The sequence below is a fragment of the Petaurus breviceps genome, unplaced genomic scaffold (assembly GCF_028583685.1).
Source record: "Petaurus breviceps papuanus isolate PSGF00001 unplaced genomic scaffold, PetGlider_PUasm1.0 558, whole genome shotgun sequence".
NCBI classification, from domain to species: domain Eukaryota; kingdom Metazoa; phylum Chordata; class Mammalia; order Diprotodontia; family Petauridae; genus Petaurus; species Petaurus breviceps.
This window is the reverse complement of record NW_027186376.1, coordinates 4,857,579-4,871,170: the sequence shown is the minus strand read 5'-3', so window position 1 is coordinate 4,871,170 and position 13,592 is coordinate 4,857,579. Positions and strand designations below refer to the sequence as shown.

At 60.0% G+C, this 13,592-nt stretch overlaps 1 protein-coding gene across 3 annotated transcripts; it reads right to left on the bottom strand.

The window, feature by feature from the left end:
- Window positions 1-1,921: 1,921 nt before the first annotated feature.
- On the bottom strand, window positions 1,922-13,592 carry HDAC10 (histone deacetylase 10). Of its 3 annotated transcripts, none has more exons than XM_069102943.1 (21): window positions 13,477-13,592; window positions 12,335-12,431; window positions 11,709-11,843; window positions 11,025-11,121; window positions 10,744-10,841; window positions 10,448-10,552; window positions 9,972-10,040; window positions 9,672-9,798; window positions 8,769-8,834; window positions 8,354-8,413; window positions 8,036-8,125; window positions 7,261-7,367; window positions 7,110-7,177; window positions 6,532-6,784; window positions 6,122-6,197; window positions 5,607-5,692; window positions 5,090-5,146; window positions 4,622-4,706; window positions 2,712-2,897; window positions 2,257-2,419; window positions 1,922-2,170 (listed from the first exon to the last, which is right to left on the bottom strand). In XM_069102943.1, the coding sequence occupies exons 2-21, from the start codon at window positions 12,418-12,420 to the stop codon at window positions 2,163-2,165; spliced, it is 2,022 nt and encodes a 673-aa protein (XP_068959044.1). In that variant the 5' UTR covers window positions 12,421-12,431; window positions 13,477-13,592; the 3' UTR covers window positions 1,922-2,162. The 3 variants fall into 3 exon arrangements, with proteins under 3 accessions (XP_068959044.1, XP_068959041.1, XP_068959043.1); XM_069102940.1 differs by lacking the exon at window positions 13,477-13,592 and adding an exon at window positions 13,166-13,365; XM_069102942.1 differs by lacking the exon at window positions 13,477-13,592 and adding an exon at window positions 13,166-13,365 and having other exon boundaries at window positions 12,335-12,428.

The following is a 13,592-nucleotide window of genomic DNA, read 5'->3' as shown; positions in this document are numbered from 1 at the left end:
CGGCGCGGGCGCACACTGATGACGCAAGACGCTGTCATGATGTTGCGGCCGGATCCCAGGCGCCCGGGACGGTGGGAGGAAACACGTGACCCGGGCGGTTCAGCCGCAGAAGGAGGCCCGCGCAGGATGCCGGAGCACGTGACTCAGGGGCCTCAGACGGCTGTATTGGGCCTGCGTAGGAGGCCGGATCACGTGATCCCGAAATCCTATGGCTGTTTTAGGCCCGCGCATAACGCCAGACCGCGGGACCCAGGCAGCCCCACCCGCCCTTCAAATTTGGGTCGGTTACCGCGGTGCTCCCTGGGAAGGCCTGGATTGAGGAAGATATGAAAGGCAAAGTGCCCCCGAGTGACCCTAACCCCTCCGCGCTCGCAGAGGAGGCGGGCCCTGGGCCTGGCCCTCAGAGCCGCGTATATCCGGGCAGCGCCCCGCTCTCTCGCTGCCAGGCTTTTGCTCACGTGGGCCCCGTGCCTGGAGCACCGGCCCTCGCCCCTGCCACCGCTGCCAGGAAGCCTTCCCAGACTGGGGAGGGCAGGCGCTGCAGGGCTCCCTGCCTCCCAGTACGGCCCTGCCTCCCAGTACGGCCCCCACTGTATTCCTCCTGACCCCGGGGTCCCTGAGGGGGCAGCCTGAGCCTCAGCTCTGTCCCCGCTCAGCACCCAGTAGGCACTTTAGAAGGGGGGGGGGAACAAGCCCAGAGGTCCTGGGGAAGGAAAGCGCAGGGCGCACAGTAGGACCTGCCTGCTGCCGCGCACACAGTGGGGGCTTTGTCCAGCCTGGCCAAGGTCAGAGGTCAGTTTTTCCGGCTTTAACTGTCCCCAGGATCAGCTGGGCTTGGAGGTGAAGTGCCCACCAGAAATCATACACCAAAGCCCCCTAAAACCTGCCGGAAGGGGCCCCTGCCAGGGTCCCTGGGAGCCACCTGGTAGGCCACAATAGCGAGGGAATGTTTCACCTGTGCTGCCAGAAACGTGCCCCAGACACAAGCCTGTTCTCTAGGTGCCCAAGCCTTATTGGAAATGGTACCGCCCTTGGAACCACACTTGTTAGCAACACCTAGCCCTATAAAAGTATGCCTCCCAGAAGACTCAGTGCTGTCTTCCCTACTGGGGAGGCAGTCGCCAGCTGGTTAATCAACACTCCTAAATTATAATCGGCTCTGCTGTCCAGTTAGTTCTCGGATGTCCCCTACAGAGTCAGGAAGGGCTGAGTTCAAAGCCTGACCCTGGTCGCTGCCTGCCTCAGTTTCCCCAGCTGTAAACCAGGAGCAGCTCCCTCCCAGGGCTGTTTCGAGGATCACTGGCACGGGCTACTCCCATTGCTGGAACGCTCCTCCTCCTCTGCTTACGACCTCCCTGCCTTTCTGCAAGTCGGGAGGTCTTGGTCATCCCGCCTACAGCTAGCTCTGTATGGATGCCGCCGGCAGAGGCTGACTTTGCTTCTTTCTGCATCCCCAGGGCTTAGCGCAATGCTTCCCTGCACATACCATGTTTCCCTGATAATAAGACACTGTCTTATTATTTTTTTTTTTGGAAAGAAAAACACTAGAGGGCTTATTTTCAGGGGAGGGCTTATGTTGTCCTGCCTCAGCTCTCCTCCGCGGCACTGCTCTCAATGGCGCCAGCAAGCCAATCACTGGGGAAGAACAGGATGACGCGCTCACTGCTGCAGCTCGGAGCCTGGCGTGCGTTTCACGGGTGCGGGGGGGACGGTGCATACAGAGGGTACCGTAATGTAGCGTGTAGAGCAGGGGATCACCTTCACTACAGTAGCAATCTCAATAGGGCTTATTTTCGGGGGAGGGCTTATTTTAGAGGAATCTTACACAGTAAGGGGAGGGCTTATTTTCGGGATAGGTCTTATGATGGGGAAACACGGTAGTAGGCGCTTAAACCAAAGCACTGCAAACTAAAACCCAACATCTGCGCTGGCTGCTGGCAGGGCGTTACTTTTATTAAAGTGTGAGACCATTAGGAACCAGAGATCAGAGTCGGCTTCTCAGTTGTACAGGGAAGTGACTTGCCCAGGGTCATGCGGGTGGCAATGCTGGAGGGGGCTGCTTCTGCCGCCAGGCTCTGAGGCGTCAGCCTTGGCAACAGCCTGGCCCGTCCTTGGTCTCGGGGATCACGTGTCCTGAGGACCGGGCAGGTGTGGGCAGGGCCTCAGGTCACTAAAGCAAGCACAGAGCAGATGAGGGTCAGGCAGGCTGGCCCCTTCCCCCAGGCCCTGCTGCCCTCCCCCTCCCACCACACTCACCAGACACTTGCAACATGGGCCAGTCTAGCTGCCGCTGCCGGCACAGGCGGGTTACAACCAAGGCTTGCTTCGGGGAGGCCGGGGGGAAGGGACCCAGGGTGCAGGGCAGGGCCCGGCCTGCCAGGGCCCAGGCCAGAGCCTCCACCAATGGGAGCTCTGAGTTCTGTGGCCAGAGATGAGACAGCTGACACGTGCCCCCCACCACCACCCCCACAGCCCAGGGGCCCAGAAGGTCAAGGGAGTGAGCTCAGCTTCTCTGGGTCACCTCTCCAGGGGCCAGGGTCGATGTCAATGCTTGGAGCTGTCCCCAGTGGGGAAGGCTTGCCTGGAGAGGTAGTGAGCTCCCTGTCCCAGGAAGCCTGGATGACCACTTGTCAGGGTGGAGGGGAGGGTCTGGGTACAAGTTGGAGAGGCTGGACCCTGGGGATGCAGCAGACAAGGGGTCTCTCACCCACCTGCAGCAGCAGCAGCATTCTGCCCCCCGCCGGCCCCTGCAGCAGCCTGGTGAGCAGTTCCATGTCCAGGGTGCGGAGGCCACAGCCTGGCCCTAAGGCCACAAGCACCAGCTCTGGCCGGAAACTGTAGGCCACGGGTAGGATGAGGCTGGTGAGGGCCAAGAGGAAGGTCCCGGGTTCTGTGGCCTGAGACAAGAGAAGAGATGAAGGGGGAGCAGAAGGAAGCCAGGGCCCAGCTGTGGGTCTCCTCTACAGCCCCTGGCTTGAACGAAGCTAGGCACCCAAGGGGGAGGGTGGGGAGGTACTGGGGATCAGCGCCAGGCTGGGGGCAGAATGAGGAGCCACCAGGTCTCACGTCCTGGGGTCCCCATCCCTCTTCTGCCCCATACATCCCTGTGCCCATGGAGGGCTTGAGGAGGGCAGCTGCTGCCCTGGGCTGGCCTGACGTCTCCTGTCCACTCCTCTCTCTCACATTCTGTGATCCAGCTTTCACCCTAACCACTGCCTCCAAGATGCTCTCTTCCTGGACAAACCCAATGGCCTTTTCCCATCCTCATCCTTCCTGACCTCTCTGCAGCCTCTGACAGGCCAGATGGCAGGGTGGACAGAGCGCACTGGACCTAGAGTCAGGAAGACCCAAGTTCGAATATGGCCCCAAACTCTTCCTAGTTGTGTGACCCTGGATAAGTCAATGAACCATTGTCTGCCTCAGTTTTCTGAACCATAAACTGGGGATCATGAAAGCACCTACCTCAGCATCGTTGGTAGGCTCAAATGAGGTATTTGTAAAGCCCTTAGCACAGTGCCTGGCACACAAGTGCCTGGCATTTAATAGATGCTTATTTCCTTGGCTTCCTTCCTCTCACACTGTGGGTCAGATTTTCCTCCTTGGCACCCTCTTCTCTCTAGGTTTTGTGACACCTCTCTCTCCTGGTTTCCTCCTCCCTCTCTGACCCTTCCTTCTGTCTCCTTTGCTGGCCCCTCCTCTAAGCAGAACGTCCCTCAGGGATCCATCCTGGGCCCTCTGTTCTTCTCCCTCCAGACCACTTCACTTGGGCATCTCATCGGCTCCCATGGATTTAATGACCATCTCTGTGCTGATGATTCTCACTTCTGCTTATCCTTCCCTAACCTTTCCCTGACCTCCCAGTTCCACATCTCCAAGTGCCTACTAAACACCCTGAACCGGACGTCCAGTAGGCATCTTAAACTCACCACGTCCAGAACAGAACTCCTCTTCCCCCAAACCCTCTCCCTATTGTTATAGAGGGCACCACCCTCCTCCCATCCCATAGGCTCCCACCCTTGGAGTCTGGGACTCCTCACCCCCCACCCTTTCCAAGCTGTGGTCAAGGCCTGAGATTCCATCTCTACTGAATCTCCCCAGTATGCCCCCAACTGTCCTCTGACATGGCCCCCACCCTGGCGACTGAACTAGCTGCAGGAGGTCTGTCTGCCTCATCTCCCCCCAGGCCAGTCTAGCCTCCATTCAGCCACCAAAGTGGGTTTTCTAAAGTGCACGTCTGACATTGGCTTCCTCTTTCCTCAAGGAGCCAATACAAAATGTTCCCTTTGGCCTTCAGAGCCCTCCGTCCCCCAGCGCCTCTGCCCTTCCTTGTTCCTTATACCTGGCCCCCCTCCCATTCTCCATGATCCCCTGACCCCAGCCTCCTGACTGGTCCATGGCTGGGCTGGAGGTGTTGTCTTGGGCTGACCCCAAGCTCAGAGTTCTCTCTGTCCGTGTCACAAAATCCTCATAAGATCCCATCTTCTAGAGGCAGCCTTCGGTCCCCCCTCATTCTGCTGCCTCCCCTGCTAGTCATTTCCACTCCATCCCACCAGGGTGGGTCAGTACCCCACTGTTTGTCTGATGTCCAGGCTCCCCTCCTAGGGACACAAGTGTCTCTCACCTCGTGCCCACTCAGGCAGATGCACGATGGGAACGGGGATGCCTCTGGATGATCCTTTCCTCCCATATTTAGCAGGAGAACTCGGCTGGGGAAGGGAGGTAGGGGGAGAAGTGGCTGTTTTAATGAAACGTGTTCTTTCCACTCCTCCCCCCCCCGTGGTCTCTGTGTTGGTCCCTCTAATGCTTTATTTTACATGGTGCCTCACTCCCTACCACCTTAGGGGACCCGAGCTCTTGGGAGAGCGCCAGATCAGGAAACGGACCAAGGCAGCATCAGCGCTTCCACGGTCATGGTCAGTAAGTACCACAGGCTGCCCTGGATCAGGCTCCCGGCTGCCCAGTCCAGAGCTCGGCCTGCTGCATCACAGTCTGAAAGACCTTAGGCTGGAAGGGACTGCAGAGATCATCCTGGCCAAACCCCTCATGGTACGGGGGCAAAGGGAAGCAGGCCATCCCAAACCATCCCTACCCATTGTCCCTCAGGTCCTCAGGAATGTCCAGATCTCCTATAGCCACACAGAGCAGCCTGCAGAACATGGAACACACACCAAGGTCAGAGTCACAACCAGAAATTATCAGGATGTGACCATTACTGCAACCCAGGGGGGGCACAGAGGAGGAGCAGCCCCAGGCCCTGCCCTCCCAATCCAGGGGAAGATGATATTCACCCACAAGAGAACAGAATTGTATGGGAGTGGGGATGGGGGTGGGGCTGGCCCAGGGTTGGCCTACGGGGCTCCAACTCTGGGGGCTGGAGTAATCAAGGAAAGGATGGCCCAAAGAGGGCACAGGACAAGCAGGGAGTCCACTGTGGAGGTGGGCAGGGGATTGCAGAAGGGGGAGCTCCTCATTGAGTGAGGGCCGGGCACTGGGATAAGGAAGGAATGCTTGAAGGGGTGCAGGAGAGAGGAGATCGGGACGGCGCAGGAGAGCTCCCAGAGGCGCTGACCTCTACCAGCACCATGCCTTCTCCTCTCCAGGCTCACCTCTGCACCCCACAACTGAGGCCTCTGCAGACGGCTACGGCCATGGCTGCTGAAACTGTGGGAGACATGGCGATCCCAGCCCTGACCTGAAGATGAAGAAGAGGAGTCAGATGCCTCAAGAACTTGGGGTCACCGAGACCGACCCCTCACGGGGGGGAAGTGTGGAAATGAGGCCTCCCAGGGGCAGTGTGGCCAGGCCTGGCCAGGGCTTCCAGAGGGCAGGGCCACAGTCTGCTCCTGGCAGGGAAGAGGCCAGGACCAACGAGTGGTGTCCTTGGGGGACAACATGGAACCCACGGGGCATCTGAGAAGGCGACCCTCTGGTCTCCCATTTCTACCCATGTCCTCCAACCCAAATGGGGTACCTCCCACAAGCTGGGGGGCCAGAGGCATTCCTGAAACTCCAACTCTTTGAGGTCAGTTGTGCCCATTTTACAGAAGGAACCAAGGCCCCAAGAAGGGAAGGCATTTGTCCAGGGCCAAAGAGCCCAGGCCCACACACGCATACACAATACCTGCCCAGTCAGGATCTCGTCCAACAGAGCCAAGAGCTTCCCCAGGGCCTGGTCCTGCGTGAAGGCCGAATCCAGCCTAACACAAACCCAGCGTGGGCATCACACTCACAGACACAGAGACACACACAGCCAGATTCACCCACATCAACACAACCACACACTTACAAATGCACCCCTCCTCTGAGAGGCTGGGACAGTGTCCCAGGCAGAGTATCTGCTTCCTGCTCTGACCTCCAAACCTGACCCGCAGGCACTGAGGGTGCCCTAGGTCAGTGCCACTCTTACAGGCCTGAGCTCTTGTCTCACCATCTCAGATCCTTCATCCCAAGGCTGCCCTGCCCGGCATGGGCATCCCCTCTGGCCCCCAGCCCAGCCCGGCCCAGAGCCTCGAGCCATGAGCCTGGCCTCACCTGGACCACATGGCTGCCTCTTCCTTGCTAAGCGTCACCCCCTCCTCCTGCAGGATATCTGGGGGCAGGTTAAGGCTGGCAGCAGAGTCAGGGGCAGCCAGGCCAATGCCAGTGTGTGGGGGAGCTGGGGGGCAGCTGAGGAACTTGTCCAACAGGGGCCCCCGCCTCTCTGTGGTCCCTATGGACTGGGCCCCAAGTGGGGGGTGCCCTCCATCCCCGTGCCACGTGCTGGGATTCAGTACTGGGCCTGTGTCTGCAATGACAGATAGAGGGGGAGAGAGGGCAGGGCTGGAAACTCCTTCCATCTGCCTGCCTGAGATGTCCTGATCTTTGAAGAAAAACCTTCAGTGCCCCCCAGGAACAAGTCAGCATCTGCCGAGCTCTATTTTCTACTCCTGCATCAAGCGGCTCCCATTTTACAGATGGGCAAACTAAGGCATAAGGCGTCCTGACTCTGCCAGGGACTAGCTATGTGATCCTCCCCAATTCTGGGCATACCATCAGAACATTCCTGGGCACAAGGGGAGGAAGGGGCCAGGCCCCACAGGATGCCACCTCCAGGGGCCCTTAAGTCTTACCTTCATGCCTAAGGCTTGCCCAGTGCGGGGCATGGGCTGCTCTCACATTCTGGATCGACTCCAGTGAGCTGCAATGGGGTCAGGGATTAGAGGGGAAGGTGAGGCCTTCAAGAACCCCCCAGCTTGAAATGGTCCTAAGTCCCAGGGTTACCTCAAACAAGGAGCTGGATCCCCAGAGAGAGCTGGCACAGGGTCTCCCAGCAAAGTCTGCAGGGTCAGACACACACATTCAGCCAGAGACTGGAGGTGATAGCCGCCCTGAGGGAAGAGATGAGTCCTGGGCTTAGGGGATGGAGCCTGGCCCAGAGGCACCATCATGATGGTTGGTCTGTGGTCCTAAGGGACTCGGGCACACAGACTGCCCCAGGAGGGTTGGCAAGAAGAAGCCAGTGGGCTAAGCCCCAGGCCAGGGTCTGAAGGTACCTCCCTCCTTGGGCCCAGCCCAGGCCAGATCAACCTAGGCCAGGCCAGACCAACCTAGGCCAGGCCAGCCCGGCCCAGCCTAGCCCAGGCCAGCCCAGGCCAGACCAACCTAACCCATGCCAGCCCAGCCGAGCCCAGCCCAGGCCAGGGTCTGAAGGTACCTCCCTCCTTGGGCCCAGCCCAGACCAGACCAACCTAGGCCAGGCCAACCCGGCCCAGCCTAGCCCAGGCCAGACCAACCTAGGCCAGGCCAGCCCAGCCGAGCCCAGCCCAGGCCAACCTAGGCCAGCCCAGTCCAGTCCAGTCCAGCCCAGCCCAGGTCAGACTAACTAACCCAGTCCAGCGCAGCCCAGCCCAGACTAGACCAACTTAACCCAACCCAGCCCAGGCCAGCCTTGGCCAACCCAGCCCAGCCTAGCCCAGCCCAGCCAAGCCATCCTCCCAGGGCACTTGGGCAAGGATGGAGGTCTCCAGTCTCAGCCACCTAGGAGTCCTGGCCTCACCTCAAGCACAGCACAGAGCCGGCCCTGGGCCAGTGGCAGCAGTAGAAGCGTCAAGTGGGCAAAGCATTCAGGTGTGGCCTGCATCTGACCCTGAAACCCAAGCCAGGCAGGCAGGAAGGAGCCCTCACACATGTGGCCCCAGCCTGGCCATGGGCCTCTTCTCCAGCCTCCCATTCCCTGATCTCAGCCCTCTCTTTGTCCAATGATCCTGCCCCTCGGCAGGCCATCACATCCCCTGCAAACCTCATCCCTGACACCTGGTCCTCCTCTCCCATTCAGCCCCCCGGCCTAGCCCATTTCCTTTCCAACTATGCTCACCTCAGGGTCCCCGATGCCAGAGTCAAATCCAGCCGACACAAGGACAAGCTGAGGGTCAAACTTCAGGACCACGGCACAGGGAGACGAGAAAGGAGAAGGCAGTGGGGTCTTGGCCTGGGCACGGGGGGCATCGTGCCCCCTTCTCCCCTCCATGCCCTATTCCCTCAGCATTGCTCCAACTTTAATGACTAGTTCACACTCAAGTGTGAATGCCGGACACATTATTTTTCCCAAAGGGTCTTCCCTCTGATGCCTTAACTCAGAGGACAAGAGGAAGTTATAACCCTGGAATTTCACAAGGCCCAGAAAAGGGGACCCTCCCCCAGCCAGGACCTGCCTGGGGCCTCCTTGGCCTCCAAGAGCCTTCTGCCCCCGGTCACACATAGTGTGACCCCCCCCCCCAACTGTGGCTCACCTCGATGGCCAGAGGGAGCAGCACATGAAGGAAGACAGACACATAGTCAGCGTTCTTCATGCCAACCTGCAGCCAGAGCAGAAGGAAAGGAGTGGGCAGGTGGGGGAGGGGAAAGATGAGGAGGATGGGGGAAGGAGAAGGGATGGGGGCCACAGCGGGGAAGACGAGGGATAGGGGCACAGGGGAGGCTATGGGGGGCTCAGAGGAGGAGCCTGAGAAGCCAAGTCACTGACAATCAGCCTCATGGCTCTCTGTCCACCTTAGGACACAGATCCCTGGCAGAGAAGCCCGAAGACCCAGATGGAAGGGAGGGGACAGAGGGGGAGACAGGCAGGGACCATGAAGAAAGCCCTTCCCTGCCTGACTTTGGGCAGCCTGAGGCTCTTCCTGAATGCTGAGAGGGATCAGGAGCCAGAATCAGGGCCTGCTGCCCTCAAAGGCCCGGGGACAGAGACGGTGTTAGGGCCGCCATCTGTCCTTTCTCCCCCAGGCCCCAGCCTATGGGCCTGGTCTTCCCTCTCAGCCTCCTTGAGGACAAAAGGCAAAGCTCACACCAGAAAAGGAAAAGGAAAAGAAAGTGAATTAACAAGCTTCACTTGATTTCTACAACTCTCACTGCAGTAACAAAGTGCTTTCCCTACCCCAGATCCTCCTGTCCCCATTTTACAGATGAGGAATCTGAGGCTCAGAGAGCCATCTTGGTACAGTGCACAGAACCTGAAGTCTTGGGACCTGAGTTCAAGGATCTTCACCCTGCCTGCAAAACCTTGGGCAAGTGGCCTGACTTCTCTGTTTGCCCTGGGTCACACCATCTAGCCTGGGGGGGGAGGGTGCCCTTCCAGATCTCGACCAAGGGCCCAGAGCACAGCGGGGCGGCCCCAAGCCCAGCCCTTTCCTCCCTACCTTGTTCCAGGGGACGTTGACAGTGAAGCCACGGCCAGGGCCCTGACCCACCACATCGTAATCAGATTCCCGGAGTCGGGGCCAGAAGCTTTGGTGCTCATAGCGGTGCCAGGAAAAATACAGGACACTGGGGGGGTGCGGACCCAAATCAGGGCCTGCCCCTGCTCCCACCTGAAGCCTTCCCCAGGTGCCACCCCCACCCCACCCCCCGTGCTGGGAGTGTCTCCCCTCAAACTCAGGCCTCCTCTCCCCTCACACCCTTCCCTCAGTCTGGGGACTGCAGGGCCCATATCTCCTGACCTGGGATCATTTTCAAAGACACCCTGAGTCCCCTGCCCATGGTGAATATCCCAGTCGACAATGAGGATCCTGGAGACAGAGACAGTGGCTGGGACCACTGGGCCCCCAAGACAGGTTCCTGCTAGAAGCCTCTGGCAGGGAGAGGAGGGGTGCTGGGAAGGGGAAGGGCTTTTGCATGGGAGGTGGGGCTTCCCCTCAACATGGCTCAGCCCTTAACCCCCAACTAACAGACAACCCAAAGAGGCAATTTTGGAAACAGAACAAGCCCAGATGGCAGGAAAGTGAACATTGCAGACTGCCCCCAACTAGGCAGTGTCCACAAGGGACAGTCTTATGACGTGGCCCTTGTTTCTGGGCTCTCTGTGACCAGCAGCGGGCACAGATTTCCTAGGCAGCGAGCCCTCCCTCAGCTTGACCTGGCAGTCAATGACATGCTGGGGCCATGTGGCAAGGGGAGAGGCCTCCAGCCCCCTCACCTCTGCAGCCCGTGTCTCCTCTTGGCGTGCTCAGCGGCAATGGCCACGTTGTTAAACACACAGAAGCCGTTGGCGGCGTCTCGCTGGCTGTGGTGTCCAGGGGGCCTGGGGGACGGAGGGGACACGTGGCCCATCATTTGCTCTCCAGTGTCCAATGCTGGGGGAGGGGGGATGTTGAGGGGCCCAGCCTTGATGCAACCCTGGCAGTCCCAGGAGAGGGGAGAGGAGGGTGGCGGGGAGGAGGGAGGCCAGCCTGGCCCCAGGCTTGAAGATGGTCCAGCTGATGGGGCTGTTACCTCACCAGCGCCATCCCATTGCCTACAGCTCCAGTCAGCACCGCATCCACCAGCTGCAAGGTGGCTCCCACAGCCATTCGTGCACAGGGGAACGTGCTCTGGAGGGGGAAGATCCTGGATTGTGGTCTGGGAGGATGGGCCTTCCATGTACCCCTCCTCTGTGTGTATAAGTGTGTGCACATGTGTGTAAGTGCATGAGTGTGCAGGTGTGTGAGAAAGGTCGGGGGCAGGGGGCAGCAGCACAAGGCCCTTCTCAGGCGGGGCAGGCCACTAGCACAAACCGGGTGAAAGTAGACGGCGTCATACTGCTGGGCCAGGGCCTGGAGCTCCTCTTTGCTCATGGTCTGGGTCCCCTTCACCACAGCCACATACTCCGGACTGGGGGCAGAAGACAGACACAGAGGTCAAAGCCTGGCCCAGTACGGCTCAGTGCTGCTGGACAAGGATGAGGACGGGGCATTGCTTCCTCCAACTCTGAAGGAGCTCTCTCATAGCCTCCCCTTCCCTCAAATTGCAAGGGGCCAAGAAACTGGATCTCTCAGATTCCAAGAAACTGGATTCATGATAGAACTATGTGTAAACTAAGAGTATGAAGGCCCAGTGAGAGCTCAGAGCTGATGAGCTCCGGGATATCTCCCCTAGCTACTCAGGGGCAAACTGTGGTCTGGCCGTGATTCTTGGACCCTGAGGCCAAGGGGAATCCCCTTCCAAGCTCTGGACTAATTCTTCCTGCCTCCATCCCTGGACTTCATCTATCTGGCTCCTCTCAAAGCCACAGTCTCCTTGGAGCCATCCCCCACCCCCAGGAGGCAGTCAGGAGCTGAGCTAGTAACTTTGTAAATGGGGAGACTGAGGCCCAGAAAGGGCTCCTTCCCCATGGCCACAGTGACAGTGAGGGGGCAGCTGAGTCAGGTCATGGCCCTCCACTCTGCTCACTTGAAGCTGGACCGAGGCGTGACATTCACCTGTGCACCAGCTGCAGCTCCTCCTCAGTGGCCTCACGGGCAGGCAGCCGCACACACCTCTGTGCCAGTCCTCGATGACAAAGCCGGGCATACGTGGCCGTCAGGCGCTCGGGTCCCTCGATGGCACACTCAGGGCTGGAGGGCAGGGGAGTGTGTCAGGGTCAGCCAGGACATGTGAGTCCCAGCTCTGACTCAGTCAGTCTCCCCCAGGGAACAGCACAAGCTTCAAACCAGAGGCCCTGGATTCAAATCCTGGCCATGCCACTGACTGGCTGGGTCACTGCCTTCTCTGGGTCTCAGGGGCTTGGATCTGAGGTTCTCTAAGCAGGGTTATCCAAGGAAAGGGTCCTTTGCTTAAGAGCTGAGAGGACCAGCAAGTCTAGCTCCGCCATTTGGGGAAACTGAGGCCCTTGGGCAAAGAGAGGTGGGGGTGGGATCAGGATGTTCCAGGCCGGAGCTTGATCACCCCAGGACATTTTCAGCACTTTGCCGCTGTACAGAATCGGGGCCCCTAAAAGCACACTCCAAAGGGCACCAGAAGCAGGTTGTCTGTTCTTAGGGATCATGTCCATGGCATTGCCCCCTCCCAACAAATGAAGGGCGAAGACAAAAAGCAGGGCCCTTACTCATCCCAGAGCAGCCGAACCCGGGTCATGTCCTCATCGTAGACCAGGGCTGTGGCCTGGGGCCCTGGGGGCCTGTTCTCAGCCATCCCTGGGCCTGCTGGGAGGAGAGCAGAAGGCGCTTTCTCCCTGGGCCCATGCCCCCTTGCTGTCTCCTCTCGCCACTCTCCTTCCTCCTCCATCTTCTCTGCTGACTCCTCCCCAACTCTGGGCATCCCCAAGGCCCAGTCCTGGGCTCTTCTCTCTTTGCTCCCCCCTCTCTGTGCCCTCATCGGTGCCCAGGGGGGCAGTGATCATCTCTAGCCCCCAGCTGATTCTGCTGGCCGCTTCTTCAGACTCCCGTCCTGTACTGAAACCCTAGCCCACCTCCCAGCTCAGTCCCAAGTGCATCCCTTCCCTCAGCTCCATATTACAATTGCAGTGGGAGCTCTGCTGTTCTCCTAGGGGAGGTCGGCTGAGATTCCCCCCTCCAGAAGTGCTTCCTGCCTCCCCAGTCTCCTGTTGTTTTTGGATGGGGCCTGAGCACCCAAGCCTGGGTCATCCATCGTCCCACCCCCAGCCTGGGCGCTTCCCCAGGACCGGGGGCTCCCTTACCCTTGTCCCCACAACCCTCAGAGAGCCCAGCTGGGCACTAGAAGCTTGGAAAGCGCAGCCCCAACAAAGAGACCGGACGGGCCCCCCAAGCCGGGCGGCACAGGACGGGCGGACGGATGGAGGACAGGGCCTGGGGAGGGGTGAGGATGGGGGAGGGCTGGGGGGACAACAGATCCAGAGGGAAGGTCCTCCCTCCTCCCTCCAACACTGCCAGGGGAGCGATCGCAGCCAGCTAACGACCTCGGGCAGCGGACGACCTCAGGCACCGGGTTCTCGCGGCCTCCCGCCTTCCCCGCATCAGCGCGCCAGAAGAGCCGAAGGGATGGGAAGCGAAGGAGAAGGCTCCGGCTCCGAGAGTCTCCCCAGGACCCACTCAACCGTCCGCCGCCACGCGGGACACCTCTTCCGGGCCGCAGGCTCCTCCCGAGCCCACCCACCTCCGGCCACACCCCCCGATGCCGGGCCCCGCCCCCCGGTTCTGGACCTCACGCGTCCCCGGCCGGCCTCCCCGAAGCGCTGGCCCGTTACTCCGCCGAGGCATCGGGGCTTACCGGAGCGGGGGCCGCCCTGCAGCCCTTGCTCCCAGCGCGTGCCCCCCAGGCGGGGGGAAGCCCGAGAGTCGGGGGCGTCAAGCCGGATCTGGACCCGCCGCTGACCCGGGAGAGGC

Bases quoted from the DNA above. Each gene is read 5' to 3' on its own strand.
- HDAC10 (XM_069102940.1), bottom strand. From the start codon at position 13,223: ATGCGGGGAAGGCGGGAGGCCGCGAGAACCCGGTGCCTGAGGTCGTCC. The intron at 9,799-9,971 runs GTCAGGAGATAT...GCACCCCCCCAG, and splicing joins GTCTTTGAAAATGATCCCAG to TGTCCTGTATTTTTCCTGGC. The intron at 5,693-6,121 runs GTATTGTGTATG...CTTCATCTTCAG, and splicing joins ACGAGATCCTGACTGGGCAG to GTCAGGGCTGGGATCGCCAT.